The sequence below is a fragment of the Liolophura sinensis genome, chromosome 6, assembly GCF_032854445.1.
Source record: "Liolophura sinensis isolate JHLJ2023 chromosome 6, CUHK_Ljap_v2, whole genome shotgun sequence".
Taxonomy (NCBI): Eukaryota; Metazoa; Mollusca; class Polyplacophora; order Chitonida; family Chitonidae; genus Liolophura; species Liolophura sinensis.
Genome location: NC_088300.1, coordinates 65,092,476 through 65,108,475, shown reverse-complemented (window position 1 = coordinate 65,108,475; position 16,000 = coordinate 65,092,476). Strand labels below are relative to the sequence as shown.

The 16,000-nt window shown below is 38.9% G+C and overlaps 1 protein-coding gene across 1 annotated transcript in view; it reads left to right on the top strand.

Moving 5' to 3' along the window:
* LOC135467992 (protein mono-ADP-ribosyltransferase PARP14-like) overlaps positions 1 to 16,000 on the top strand; it is a 56,230-nt gene that overhangs the window by 13,187 nt on the left and 27,043 nt on the right. Inside the window, exons 6-13 of the mRNA XM_064745975.1 lie at positions 689 to 925; positions 1,867 to 2,112; positions 4,031 to 4,315; positions 5,364 to 5,609; positions 6,959 to 7,195; positions 10,803 to 12,527; positions 13,351 to 13,836; positions 14,647 to 14,747. Coding sequence (XP_064602045.1) covers positions 689 to 925; positions 1,867 to 2,112; positions 4,031 to 4,315; positions 5,364 to 5,609; positions 6,959 to 7,195; positions 10,803 to 12,527; positions 13,351 to 13,836; positions 14,647 to 14,747 — 3,563 coding nt within the window. The remainder of the gene's footprint in view (positions 1 to 688; positions 926 to 1,866; positions 2,113 to 4,030; positions 4,316 to 5,363; positions 5,610 to 6,958; positions 7,196 to 10,802; positions 12,528 to 13,350; positions 13,837 to 14,646; positions 14,748 to 16,000) is intronic.

The following is a 16,000-nucleotide window of genomic DNA, read 5'->3' as shown; positions in this document are numbered from 1 at the left end:
TTGTTGTGGTTTTTTTTTTTTTTTTTTTTTTTGGTCTTTTTTTTTTTATAACAGAAAGGTCCTTTATTTTTGTACTGTATTTCCCTTGGTGACCAGTTTTAATAAGATAATTTGTGTATCTTAATTACATGTACTTACTTTGATTACATCAATCTGCTTTAATATTAAATCACTTGTTACAGTTTCTCCTTGTAATGGTCCCAGATGCATATTTCTTATGCAGCTTTCTTCGACCCCTAGCTGAAGATACCAGACTATTTCTGACTGAATAACAAGATACATATTTAGCTTTTATTTGTTTGATGGGACATCAAACAAACAGGTGGTTAGCGTGCCAGTGCGGCCCAGGAGCATCTAACCAATGCGGTCTCTGTGAGTTCAAGTCCAGCTCATGCTGGCCTCCCCTCCAGCCGTACATGTGAAGATCTGCCAGCAACCTGTGGATACATATTTGATGGTCACGGGTTTCCTCCCACCATAATACTACCCCCTGTCACCTATATCTTGAGTGCAATGCCAGCTGCACCTGGCTGATTTTAAAGTCCATGGTATTGCTCAACTCAGGATTGAACCATACATGTAGGTCTTCTTTTATAAGACATACATCCAGTTACAGTTATAGATGTTATCTAATTTCGTGGAATGTTTAGGTTGCCGATGTGTGAAACTTTTTTTTTTTTTGTGTCAGATGCGGAAAGTGTGTTGGCCAAGCCAGAACATGTGATCATGCAGACAAAGATCAATGTGTCAAGGTGGCAGAGACCAGAGCAAAGAACACTGAAAGTGTCAGGGTTAATACCATCAGTTAATGAAGAAATGCTGGAGCTTTATTTTGAGAATGAGAAAAAATCAGGGGGAGGAAATACCACAAAAATTCAGATGATGGAACAAGGTAGCGCACTGGTAACATTCCAAGAGGAAGAAGGTGAGACCATAGTATGCCTTCATGTTTTATATGTGTCTGTACATTGTGTCAGGAGGTTTTCCTGGCTATTTTTTTTTTTTTTCACGGAAAAATCAGAAATTTAAGTTTTGGGCCAATTTTGCGTTGAGCTGTGTCTGCCTTTCATGGACACACAAAATGTTGTTGAGACAGCCACTGGCTACACTGACAGCTGTCTTGAGGCAGGTCGTTTGAAATTTCAACGAAGACTTTTTTAAGTACATGTACATTGTTCAAAGAAAAACAAGGAAAACATGATCAGCTGATAAGAGTATGTATTACATGACACCTAGGCCATACATTCACGTATTGGAGATGAATAGGTTCATTCCATTACAAGGGTAGAATTACAGGTAAAACTTTCACAGTTGTGAATTGTCATGAATAAATCACTGATGTCCCAGATTGTCTGTTTTTGTCTCTGATTGTCGACATGTATACTTATTGGTTCTGTTAAAATGAATATAAAACATGATTTCCCTGGCTGTTCTCCTTGCCATTCCTTATTCTACGTATAAAAGAATTGCATTTAAGGAGAAAATTTGAACAAAGAATGTACACTCTGACTGTGGCTGGATTGGGTGACTTTAAGAGGAGATGTGGTGCCCGTGCTAATATGCAAAAAAGATGCAATAAAGCCATGAATTTTCATCTGATTTGGAAAAGTCATGACTATGTTTTGAACATATCTGTGACAATTAACTGTAAAGAACACTTAAATTCCACCAATATGATGTGCATTTCTGTGCATCAGACATGAGAAAATGTGCCATTAACTTGCCAAAGGTTTCCGTAAAACTGACTGCCATGGTAGAAGTGAAAAATTCTGATGTGTGGCGATAAGTTTTTAAAAATCGCCAAACCTGACTTACTGTACATTGTGAAGGAAACCAAGGTGAGTTATTCTGTTAATTGTATTTCAGTCTGCTTGAGAGTCCTAAAGAGAAAGGATTTGGTTCTGGGGAAAGTCCCGCTGTGTGTGGCCCTCTGGGAGGAAGAAGACAAGGAACCATCCAGGGCCATCATCGTTAGTGGGTTTGACCCCAAAACCCCAGAGGAAATGATCAAATTATTGTTTGAGAATGAAAGGAAGTCCAAAGGTGGTGAAATTGAAAAGCTGGAATTCATAGAAAATGGAAGTGCACAAGTTACTTTCAAGGATATAAAAGGTTTGTGCACATTCTTCTTACAGTATGTTCTTGTTTATGTACATCTGGCGCAATTGATGACACATGCATTTTGAGTCAGAAACTGTAGGCCATGAATTGTACAAAATTTTGGTTTGAAACCAATCAATTTATTGACATTCACGTGTGATGAATTTTTTGATTATTTGAAATTGCAAAAATTTACCCCATTCCTTCTCAATGTATGATCCATCATCTGATCATGGTACTGGCCTCAAAATTTTCATCTACTGATTGTATGTGAATGTGTATGCCAGTAAAAATGAATGGAAACTAGAACCATCTCAATGCTGTGGTCCAACGAATGTCACTAAGAAATAGAAATACATATAATCCCATTGGCTGTGTCACCCCTGTGGCACTGTAACTTGGGCTGTAACAAATTCTTGAAAGTTGCCCGTGTGCATAACAGCATTTGAGATTATCCTGACAGCTGTGTAATGACAGCGGTTTCTAACTGACTACAGAGGACAGTTAATACTAAAACATTTAAAACCTAATGGGAAGCTGGCAGCATAGCTGGCAGGAATTAACTGGATTTGAACCACAGGCAACTAGATACAATGTCAATTGGGGTCATATGTTAAGAAAATGAACATTGCTCTCAGATAACAGTGCTGGAATACATGTATATGTGGACAGCAATTCTGGGGATTGGCTTTGTATGCTCTGCATATAGTGTATGGTAGCAATAAGAACGAGCTTTAAACTTCTTCTGATAGCTGAGAACAAAACACAGATCAAAAGAAAACAAACAAAACATTGTTGCAAAGTTGATTCCCGTTCCCATCGTAAACTGCAGTGACAGGTTCATGTAGTTTTGCATAAAGCTTCCATATTAGATTTTGAAGAAAAATGAAACGATATCTGGAAGGTTTTTTTTAGTAATTACGTGAAAACTACAACCTTGAATTCTTTGACATGCATAATCTCAAGGTCAAGGTATTCTCAGAAATGTTTTTGTTCGATGCAATTATGCAATTTAAAGTTGACTTACTTTTGAGCTAATTTTATTGGTCAGTTACTGCTTTATTTGCAAATCAAACTCAGATTTTTTGAATTTTTGTGGAGCCATCCACTTAAAAACTGAAAACGAAAATTTCATGCTGATAGCTTCATCCGTTCTGGAGAAGATCGTCAAACATCACAAAATGTCAAAAGTTGCTTCATATGTTCATTATTAAACCTCCAGGAGGCCTCCGTGGCTCAGTTGGTTAGCGCGCTAGCGCAGCGTAATGACCCAGGAGTCTCTCACCAATGCGGTCGCTCTGAGTTCAAGTCCAGCTCATGCTGGCTTACTCTCTGGCCGTAATTGGGAAGGTCCGCCAGCAACCTGTGGATGGTCGTGGGTTTCCCCAGACTCGGTTTCCACCCACCATAATGCTGACCGCTGTCGTATAAGTGAAATATTCTTGAGTACGGCATTAAACACCAATCAAATAAATAAATAAATATCAAACTTCAAAAGTTTTTCTACTTTTACGAGTTTGGGAAATGTTGCAATTTTACAAGCTGACTAAGAATAATGATAATATTCCGACCAATTTCGAAAGGTGTACCACCAGGATAGTGTGGACCCCTGATAATCCGAATGATTTCAGTAGGTGTCCCTCTAGGATATCGTATATTAATTAATGAATTTATTATGATATAGCTTTGTGAATGTGCTGTAGATCAGCTTACAAAATAGTGGAGTACACATTATAAGATATCTGCCGAGTCCCATTCAGTACTGGTAGGTTATCTTGTGTCAATTTTAATGGTGCATGTAAAAGTTGCATGAAAATTTATTTTGATTATCATTTTTCATAATCAAATACAATTGTGTGGGTGAACATAACAGTGATTATTGCATGTATTATTAAAAACCTTTTTTTGTTCTTTAAATTTGACAATTTAGTTGCTGAAAGAGTTCTTGAATATGGAAAGTCTGGTGGAATAAAGATGGGAGGTAAAACATTGTCAATATCAGCATGCACGCCAAAGACCAATAGCTCACACAAAACAGAGCGAAAGTCAGCAAATTTGACAGACACCATTCAGGTATCTGGGCTTAGTAATAAGGTTTCAGCTGAGATTGTACAACTCTACTTTGAAAACACGCGTCGATCTGGAGGTGGAAATGTGTCAGATGTGTCCAAGGAAGATGACGGAACAATGCTTATCAAGTTCCATGACCCGCAAGGTAAGCTATGGTATATGATAAGCTATCGAATTTGATTAGTCAAATGGAAATAAGACAAATGCTATTCAATTTGTCATGTAGAATTTGACAAATCACATCACGTGAACCTAATTAGCTTAAAAAATATCTGTAACAACTTATCCCATTTTCATTCAGCTGGTCAATTTAGCTGTGAATACGGCTTAATCAAAAGGGATTCAGAGTCTTTGATAAAGTGTCTGGAACAGATATACAGTCAACCAGCTTGGTCTACATGAAATGCATGGAAAGTGGGGTAAAAGGGTATATGGCTGGGAACAGTTTGTAGCTAGGTCCAGGTTTAATGTACTTATCATGATTATCCACTGATTTTTTGTCTGATATGTGTACATTGAAAACTCCCTAATGGGTTACAAATAATGAATTTGGTTCTTGACGTAAGTCCACTAGCTCTGACCATTAAAGCCCCAAAGTTTTACACTGCTCTCAAAATCCATGGGGCCTTGGTGATTTATAAGCCGTTTGTGCAGTCTGTCATCCACTTCTTCCACCAATATAGTGTGCAGATCTGTACATCAGTGCGGGAAAATTTGGCAGTAGCTTGCCAGTCTGTGGTGTTCACCATGCACTCCAGTTTTCTCCACCAATGCAACTGTCCGCCTTCATAGAAGTGATAAATTCTCCAGTATAGCATTGAATAACAAAGAACTTAAAAAAATTCAAGGTGTTGAACATTATTTATACCACCAAAGAGTCATGTGGTTAGTCCAATCAAAAGGCTGCCTTTTCAGCCAATGAAATGACCTGATTTCAGAATTGATGTCCAATAAAAATGTATTGCGCACAGCCAGTCACAGAAGATGCTACACATCACATGTAGTTTTTCAGTCAGGGGATCCAAGGCTAATCAGCATGTAGCCTGTGAACAAATGGATCAGTATACCATCTAAGTTCTAAGTGTAATTGCATGAAATATTTCTCACATACTGAAGGCAAAATATTCAAATATCACTATTACTAGTGCATTGTAACAGCATTAACGTCATATTTCATAACATGTATGTTTCAGTGGTGAAATCTGTGCTGTCAAGGAATGATCATGTGGTAGATGGTGTGAAGTTACAAGTCACGCCTCATGACCCACCACGTCCTGTACCAATGGACCCAACCAAAGTGTTCATACAGGGAGTGAGCCATAACACAACTTACGAGTGTCTTATCATGTACATTGAGAGATGTTGTGGACAGGAACCAATGAGAATTGTGCAGGGGGAGAAAGCTGGTACCTACATGTTGCTGTTTAGAGAAAGTGTTGGTGAGTGGCATGACTGGCAGCCAGAATAAGCCAAAGTCAGTTGGTTGTTTCTAGTTGTCCGCCAGTACACATATAATAATAATACCTTTATTTTTCAAACAATGCACATGTGTGTAAGTGTGTTACGGGGATGTAACCTTACGAATAATAATATCTATAATAATAACAACACATCTAAGTATAAATGTCACAAAAAACAAAGCACAAAAAAGCACAAAATTTCATATACATTTTAGGTTTAAACATTTCACATTTAGATTCTGAACAAATAAAGTTAAGAGATGGGATTTTATCTAGATGGTTGATACTGTGAAAGCTCATATAAGTACATGTATGTACATTTCAGTAATTGTCCAGTAACTGTAATTTTAATTAGCTTGATTGAAAGCTTGATAGGGAAAGGGCTTGTTTTATGTGAAAAGGGATGCATTTCCATAGTTTGAAGCACAGGACAGGTCATACATGTATGTGAGATAAACAAAAGTACATGGTCATTATATGCCTGTATGCTACAACATTAAAAACTTTGCACACAATATTCAGCTCAGTTTTAGTGTTTGTGTGTATTCTTTTTGATTAGAAACTGATTTGCTGATCATTACAATATTTTAGGAAAGACACGTAAATTTATTTGTTCCACAGCAAAAAAATTCTTTTCATGCTTGTTTGAAAGAACTATCTTGTTAGTTATGTATTTATTTGTTGATTTGATTGGTGTTTTACGCCATACTCAAGAATATTTCACTTATATGACGGCGGCCAGCACTATGTTGGGAGGAAGGTGGGCAGAGCGTAGTGGAAACCCACAGTCATTTGAAGGTTGCGGGGGGACCTTTCCTTGTACTGCCAGAGAGGAAGTTAACATGAGCTGGACTTGAACTCACAGTGACCGCATCGATGGGAGGCTCCTGGGTCATTGTACAACATTGGTGTGCTGACCCCCTTGGCCACGGCGGCCACACTGTCTTGCTTCTTAGTAACAGTAGTGTACTGAACCTTAAACCAGTTTAACATTGCATTTATTATATACATTGTATGATACTAAATTGTTGTTGCTGTTCTTACTGTTAAAAATTTTAACTTTTCCTTACGTATCAATCACAACATACCAGAAGAAAAATTTGTCACATTTATTCATTCACAGTAGGTTAAATGCCAAAAGTGCTCCACTTGATACAAGTATGTAAGCGTTGGGATATTAGACTAATAATCTGTAAGACAAATAATGATGGTAACATAAACTCAAATTCACATTTGATTAGTGTTTTGTTTTTCGAAATAGTAAACCATGCTTTTCTTGTTTCCATGAAATGGAACACTGCACGTTCGCAACAATGTTTTTATTCCAGACTTGGCCAAATTCCAGCAATCATGTAAAGAACGACCTCTGGAAAAGTGTTATCTCTCTGTATCAGGAGTACCCATCAGTAACTCCATCCGGGTAACCAATCTGCATCCAAAAATTACCAAAGATACCTTGCAGCTCTACTTTGAAAGCGAGAAGAGAAGCCATGGAGGCCCAGTTCAGGATGTGGAGCTCTTCAAGGAGGAAGCCTATGCATTGGTTCACTTTAACAACCACACAGGTAAAACAGGTTTATAATATGAAAGCAGTTTTGGTATTTGACACTCTCTTTGTATGACCTAAAATTTAATCAGTTACCAACGTACTCTTTTTGTCTGATTCTGAGAGTTCTGGTGCATAATATAGTATGATTACATCCTTCAGGTAGAATGTAAGCACCAAGGGTAAAATTGTATGACTTTCATTTGACTCTTAAGTATGCACCTTTCCAGCAAGGGGAATTGTAGGGGATTTATAGTATTTCTTGTATGGTATATCAGGTTTATGCTCTAAACTGATACAGAGGATGTATAGATGCAGAGGGCGAGACAGTTTCAGCAATTGAAATGATATATTCTGTACACAACAGAAAAAATACTCTCTTTAGAAATAGTACCAGATACCTACACGCAAGGTTATAAAGTGTTATGTAGTGCTGCAGACTAAATGAGACATTTGTGGGGCTGCTTGCACAAGGGGATAGTAAGCATTAGCTGATACTACAATCAACACTCTAGCATGATTGGATTGTCAGCTGTGATTGTAACTCAAAATCAAAAAATAAAACAGGGCCGACCCTGTTGGAAATATTATCAGTTGCCCGAACATTAAAGTCAGAGTACTAGATTTCCAGCTCTGGACCTGCCATACAGCAGATAGATAAGAAGAAAAAAAATGGTAGAATTTGGTGATCAGACATTAGGAAATCTAATCCACTAGTATCACGTTTCCATTGACGTGACATGATCGTGGTACATGCCCTGCAGTAATGTGGAGCTTCTCTATGTATATTAAACTTACCAAAGGGGACAATCGCTATACTTTTACAACTAATTGCGATATTATTCCATGCCCATGTGTGTCTTGTGATAGCAGTAACACAATGAAGAATACTGTAAAATTACACTCATGGCCTAAAAAAGCCACTGATTGAGAAAATATGGACCAGATCTGATGAAAAAACACCCTTCGATTATGGAGGACTCGATCGTAGTCGTATGAGACGTGCTAATTCAGCCACACCCACAACAAGAAAATGCCAAAGGACGAGGCTTATATATCCCAAAATAAAACCAAGTGAAAAGAAGAGATTTCACTCCCGTAATGCAGAAGTTATTAAGTATCTTGTTTGTTTTAAAACAGTAGCCTGTGCGACGAGCTGTATGAAGCAGAGGACTGTATGATTCCTCCTGCCATTAGTAGTTTTCGACTCACTTCGCAAAGATGTTCAGTTTAATTGTCTCAGAAAGATAGTACAAGAGTGTTTCCACATGTTGTTGTAAGCTGTTGAATTACTATGATATATTAAAACTCCTTTGAAAGTGTGGGCAAGGAAAAGTACATTGTTCATTTATAAACACCATCATTTTGCACAAGTCAAAATTACCGTACGATCGCAGTTGTAACTCAGTAAGGTTACAATCACCTTAAAAATTTCTTTGTGCAAGCAGCATAACTTGTTTTTGCAATAAGTGGTATAAACTCAGTTGTAAAGTTTACGATCAATTGTAGCTACAGTTTCTTTGAGCAAGCAGCCCTAGTCAGGTTGGGGCTTGGATGCAACCTTGTTTATACTGTATAAATTAATGGTAATAGATTCACTTGGCTTAAAATCATACTTCAATGCTCATATTCATTTACAGTAGTTTTAAGGCCTGGGGGGTTGCCGGTATTCTGATGTTGATTTTGTTTTTGTCTATTTCTCAAGGAAGATGCCGTATTTATAATCAGATAACACCAGTTTTTATATGCCCCTGCCATTAGGTTATGCCGTAGCAACTTTGTCCGTCTGTCCGTGTGTTGAGACTGTAACTCCAACAGTTTTCCACGTAGAGTTTTCATTTTTGGTGGATATATAGATACACAGATGACAATATGTGTCAAAACTGACATTGGTCCATTTTCACAGTTGTTGTGGTAACCAGAGAACCATTTTCCATATATAAAGCATATAAGTACATATGATTTCGTGTGTGGGCTATAACTCCAACTGTTTTCTGCGTAAAGTTTTATTTTTTGGTACATACATACACAGATCAGGATGTGTCGCGGCGGACATCTGTCTTGTATACATAGAGAAGCCCCACATTACTGCAGGGCATGTACCACCATCATGTCACAACGTCAACGGAAACGTGATACTAGTGGATTAGATTTTCTTAATGTCTGATCACCAAATTTTTTTTCTTATCTATCTGCTGTATGGCAGGTCCAATCACCAGTTTCCCAATATATACATGTACTACATAAATAGATATGGATTGAAGTACATATAAGAATTTTTTTTACGGCATGGTTCTGCGAGGAAAAGCATATTCTTTTCAGTGGTATTTGATTGAAATTTAAATTTTCTTCTTCTTTAATTTTTGGTGGATACATACATACACAGATGACAATGTGCTGCAACTCACATTTGCCCGCTTGCTTCGTAACCTAATATCTGTCTTAAACACCTATGAAGATTCCCCTCAGACTCCCCTGCTATTCTTTTATACATTTCAAGCGAAACTCTTGTTAGTTACATGTTATTTAGGTTGCACATTTTCTAATTCACTTGAATTATTATGTCGCCCCCTAAGTTGGCCCAAACTTTCATTTGGAGTAGACATTATATATTTGTGCCAGATTCTGTGACCCCAGCTTGTCAGACAGATAGTCTTAGAACTACTGGGCACAATTTAATCAAATTTATTGTAATAAAAACACCATAAACCGTAGTATCTGATTAGATTTTTGTGCATACTCTGTCTTGTTCTAGCAATTCTCAATAATAACTGGTTAAGAGTTTAGAACCTGTATTTGTTTTTTTGATTGGCTACATTTTATCTGCAAGATATCTCCTGAACTAGTGTATCAAATTTGATCAGATTTGAGTTATACTCCTCGGCCACTTAGGGTGAGTGAGTGAGTGCTTGGGGTTTAACGGCGTACTCAACAATTTTTCAGTCATATGACGACAAAGGAATCATTAGGGTGCATGTAGGGTGGATTTCCACCGCTCTTTTATTTAGTGCTACTTCACTGAGATGACTTACTGAAGGCAAGTAAGCCGCCCCGCCCGAGCCATTATACTGATACGGGTCAACCAGTCGTTGCACTATCCCCTTCATGCTGAACGCCAAGTTACAACTTCCTCTTTTAAAGTCTTAGGTGTGACTCGATCAAGGATTGATCCTGGATCTACCAGTCCCGAAGCGGACGCTCTACCAACTGTGCTATCCGGGCCAGTCGCGACCACTTAGGTCTAAGGAGTACTATCATGGCCCTGTCTGTCTGACTGCCTGTCTGTCCACCTCTTTACCACCATACATGTATCTCTGAACATGTTCACAGGAAATTCATGAATTGAGATGATAAATTTACATGTGCCATTTCTTCTTAGTGTGCTAGCACAGCACAGTGACCTGGGAGCCTCTTATTAATGGGGCCACTGTGCATAAAGTCTCTTGCTTCCTCTCTGGTCATAAGTGGAAAGGTCTGGCGGCAATGTGCAGATGGTTGTGATTTCCCCAGATTGTACCTCCTTTCCTCCCACCATAATGGTGGCCATTGTTGTATGAGGGAAAATTCTTGAGTATGGCATAAAACTGAAATAAAATAAATAAATATTTTCCTCTATCTTGTTGCAGATTTGAACCAGGTGCTTCAGAACAGCCATGTATTAGAAGAACAAAAGCTGTCAGTATGTGTACACTACGACTGTCTTGGGCTGGTGTCGTTGGATGGAACAGCATTGCCCATAATTATACCCAAACCAATAGAGGTGCCCCTTAACCCCCATGTCTTAGAATTCATTTTAACTTGTGGACCAAACCAGCAAGCTCTAGAACAGGAACTTCTGCCCTTGGGTGCTGAAGTTGACTGGAGGGGAGGCCCAAAGGAAGGAATCCTAGTACGTTGCAGCCTTGAAAAAAAGGAGAAAAACCGACAACAGATCGCAAGATGGAAGGAAACTGTGAGCCATGCTGTTGCAGAATTTATGAAAGTGTTTCAGGTTCAAAAAGTGGATTGCTTGCAGGAAACATGGCCTCAGATAATTGAGCGTTTAAAATCGCCACAGTTTGACTTGAAAGCAGGGGGACTTATTATCCCCAATGACCAAAGCAGCACTATTGTTGTTGTAGGACATCGGCAGATGGTGGAAAAGTGTGTACAAGATGTAGAAACACTTAAGAAAGGTATTGAAGGAGAGATTGAGCGCCAGAAAAAGTCAATAAAAGAAGTGAAAGATTTGAAACACTTTGAGTTACTTTACTTGAAAATTCAAAGGTTGAAAGAAACCGTACAAACAGTCGAGATAAAGTTGTGCTTTCAGCAAAATCAGATTGAGTTTGTTGGCTTGCCGACTGATATAGATCTTGCAAAGGTTACGATGTATGAGCTGCTGCACTCAAAGAAGTCATTTAAGCTAGATTTGTCACCCTGTATTTGTGAGTTCATGAAATCTGGTGGAGTCAAGAAGTTCTTGGCTGAAAAATTGAGGGAAAAGAGTGTGAAGGCAGTTTGGGACTTACAGGAAACCCATGTCACAGTCTTTGCCGCCACTGACAAACACTTGGTAGAAGGAACACAGCTAATTAAGACTAATCTGACAGAAGCAGAGATAAACATTAAAGAAGAGTCCAGCCCACTCCTGTCTTCTCAGCCTTGGCACAACATGGTGAATCAATTAAAGGAAATGCACCCCGGGCTAATCCAGATTATCCTGAAATCAGACAACACTCAAGTCAACATTGTCACCACCAGTGATTTGATGGGAGAGGCCCAAGAGGTTGTCCAGGGTTTTCTTAAGGAAAACACCATCATCTCTGAGTTATGTCAGTTAGACTCTGGTACAGCACGGTTTGTAGACAGGTACAAGCGAGAAGAGATCAAGTCCTTGGAAGCACAGCTTCAGCAGTTTTCAGTATCTATAGAAGTGAAAACACACGACAAAGGATCAGGATTGCAAGTCAAAGGAAGTGAATTGGGCATTCGTCAAGCGAAAGTGAAACTGGAGGAAATGACAGGAAAAGTGACCTCCAAACGCTATCATGTAGACAAACCAGGTTACCCAAAGTACCTCATATCTGAAAAGGGAATGGAATTTCTCAGCACTGTTGAGTTAAAGCATCAGGTTGTCATTTGTGAATCTTCTAAACAAGATGCCTCCATGGCTGAAGAGGAGTTTGTCATGGTATCCAAGCAGAGTTCTGACAAACACACCATCAAGGCATCTGTCTCTCTACCAGGTAACAGAACTATCATGGTGGTGAAAGGGGACATGACTAAGTATAGGGTAGATGCCATGGTAAATGCTGCTAATGATCGCCTACAGCATATAGGAGGACTAGCAGCAGCCATTCTCAGAAAAGGTAAGCATAGTTCTAACAATAACATTATTAATAATTAGATGGCGATGATATTGCCAGCTGGGGCCTCCATGGCCTAGTGGTTGGCATGCCAGTATGGCATGATGAAACCACCCAGAAACCTCTCACTAGTGTGCTTTCTATGAGTTCTAGCCCAGCTCTTGCTGGTTTCCTCGCTAGTTGTATGTGAGAAAGTCTGTCAGCAACCTACAGATGGTCATGGTTTTCTCAAGGCTCTGTTCAGTTTTCTCCCACCGTGATGATGTCCGCCAGCATATTTTGTTAAATACTCTTGAATATTGTGTAAGACAGCAATCAAACAAATATTACAAGCTGTAGTTTTTTTAACTACTTATATGTAAGATAAGGAAAATGATACTGATGGTGCCAAAGGGTGCATAAGCTGTTGTGTTTTGTTGTGCCTGTTTGGTATTGATGTTTCCTTCCCAGCTCATGAAAACAGAACGTTACTGTAGAAACTACAACATCATATCATTCTAAACGTTGTACTGCCATAATTTTTTGATTCAATAATGGCTCGAGGTCCTGATTCACAATACTGCTATTTAACGGGATTAAAAAATACGCCGCCTTCCCATTATTTTTTTGGTCGTAAGCTATTGTCAACTACATGCAGTTTTCATGTATTTACTTTTGACTTTATCCTTATCTTGCCATACATGCCAGGAACCTGCAGATGGTTGTGGACTTCCCCCAGGCTATGCCCAGTTTCTTTCCACCGTCGTATAAGTGAAATATTCTTGAGTACAGCGTAAAACACCAATCAGGTTTTCAATATATAATTCAGTAAATATCCTTCTCTCAGGTGGTCCTTCGATACAAGCCGAGTCAGATGTGTATATCAGTGAACATGGGAAACTTCTGGAGGGCAATGTTGCAATGACTGGATCGGGGAACCTGCCATGTAAAGCAGTTATTCACGCTGTGGGGCCTATTTGGAGAGGAGGACAGCAGACAGAAGAGGACCTGTTGGGGGAGGCTGTGTTTGAGAGCTTGGATGCTGCTTCCGAGAAAGGATTAAGATCCATTTCCATTCCAGCTCTGAGCACAGGGGTGTTTGGCTACCCACTGGCTCCTGCTGTTAACATTATTGTGAAGTCTATATTAGACTTCTTTAAGGAGGAGCCAAAAAGCAGTGTTGGAGAGGTGCATTTGATAGATGTTGGAGACAGGACTGTGATGGAATTCGTTACTGCTCTTGTGAAGAACTGTGGAAGTGAGAAAGTCCAGATGTTTGGCGATAAGCCAGTCCCTGCCAAACGGAATCTAACTTGGAAAAACACTACTGTGGGTAAGTTTTGACTGAACCAAAAGACAATTTGAGTCCTGTATTCTTGTTGCTAACATTTCAGATCAGTACTAATGACTGAGGGTTATTAGTACAATGTCTGTTACACAGGTCTGTTGATACATGTATCAAAGACCTTGAAATTGGCAACCAGTCTTCCTTGACACCCAGAGTAATGTGAATCTACTGCAATTGGGTCATGATGGGCTTTTCTGGAATGGCATTTCCTGCAAGGCAGCATGATGAATATGTTAGCACTGAGACCAACTTCCTTCAAGGATATTTCTATTTAAAGTGACATTAAACGCCAAATACACAGCTACAAGTAACATGTAGTAGGACTTGTGAGATGAAGATCTAACCTGATCAGCTGACAGGTGCTATGCCAGGTTGTTGAAGCATGCATGTGCATCGTGGGCAGAAAGCTTGTACATGTAATTGTGAGCTTGCTTATATTAACCAAGGCACAAAGAAAACTGGTGCATAATGGATATTTGGCTGGGTGCAAGGAATTGCCCGGTCGACCGTGTCATGCTAGTTCATTCCAGGACGTGTGTAACGATATATCATTAGGTGGGGTGACTGCAGACAAGTGTTTTTGGCAATAGGCCGAATACTTGATTTTTTGACGTAACATATACAAATAATATGCACGCCTGCAGTCTGAACTTATTGGGTTGAAATGTCTTCCCAAGGTGAGGTCACATAGAGTTTAGTGTCATCACTGTCACTGACTGGTGTGAAAATAAATGATTTCAAACAGTTTAGTGAAAACTTGCACAATGTTAATTATCCAGTGGTTGACTGTTTCAGCTCAGTCCCAAAATCCTGTCAGGGATCCCACCAGCGGTGATGTTAAAACTCGCTCAGGCATGAAAATTCCTCTGGTCAAGGGAGAACTTGCAAAACAAACAGTGAGTTCAGCATGTCATTGTTTTATTGATGGACAGTCTGCTGTCGGTGACAATTTGTAAAGGATTGATACTGATTGGCTGGCAATGTAAATAGGATTTCTTGGTTTCCCTTACCCTTATACTGGAGGTGTACTGGAGGTACACTTGAGGAACATCTGAGGTGTAGCATATCTGAAGTGATGTGTGTTTAAAGTATATGCAATTATGCCAATTATGCAAGCTAGTTCCTCAAGTACACCTATAGTTCACCTCACCTGGAAGTGCAGCCTGTAAATATTAGGTAAAAATTATGATGCATGAGGTATCTCTGATGTATAACTGAGGTACATGACTATAGGCAGGGTGGATGTACACTGTTTTCACTTTTATTTTCATCGAAAACAAGTTCAAAACACTAAATATTGGCTGTATAAATTATAGATAAATTTAATTAAGTTTGTGCATGCTGATCTTTGTTTACAGTATCTGCAAATCTCCTCTGACTTACAACAACAGTGATATTCATTTATATCTGGGTTTCTAGCTGGTTGATCAGAATTTAGTGCAACTCCTTTTTATGCCCTTTAGAACTGTTCATGCATGTGCCCAAACATGTTACGAATTCTGTCCCTGGCTGCATCAATCATTACATAATCGGGTTGTTTTGCCAAAGCCTCGAATATATATGCACATTTTTCAGGGCAGCCATCTTGGAATAATCAGGGTCAAATATAATCGTACCCTTTGATTAATCAGTATTTGCACACTGAATGACAAGTCAGCATAGGCTGAGACAAAGGCTTATATTTATTTAATAAACATTTTTTCTTTTCCACAAAAACATTTGTAATTTTGTACTGGCCATTTTGTAAGTAAAATGTCTAAATCTGATCTCTTAATTGTTTGAAAAAAGTTGCTGAGGCTTATCTGAGGTACATGACCACTAAATTATAATCAAAAACTCTCAAAGTTCCTAAGGTGTACCTGAGGTACATCTTCTAAGTTTTGATTTTTTTTCAAGTTGCTGAGGTGTATTTGAGGTCCATTGTCTTATATTCAAAAACCACTCAAAAACCTAGTTTCTTAGGTGTACCTGAGGTACATCATTCATCTCTTTTAACTTTCAAAGTTTGAAATGTGTAATAAGTGTTGATTTTTTTTTTAAGTTCCTGAGGTACATCTGAGATATAGGCATATGGCTTGGGTGTACTTGAGGTACAGTACACCTCAGGTAGTACATGTATAGATGGGGTGTACACCTCATCTGTACCTCA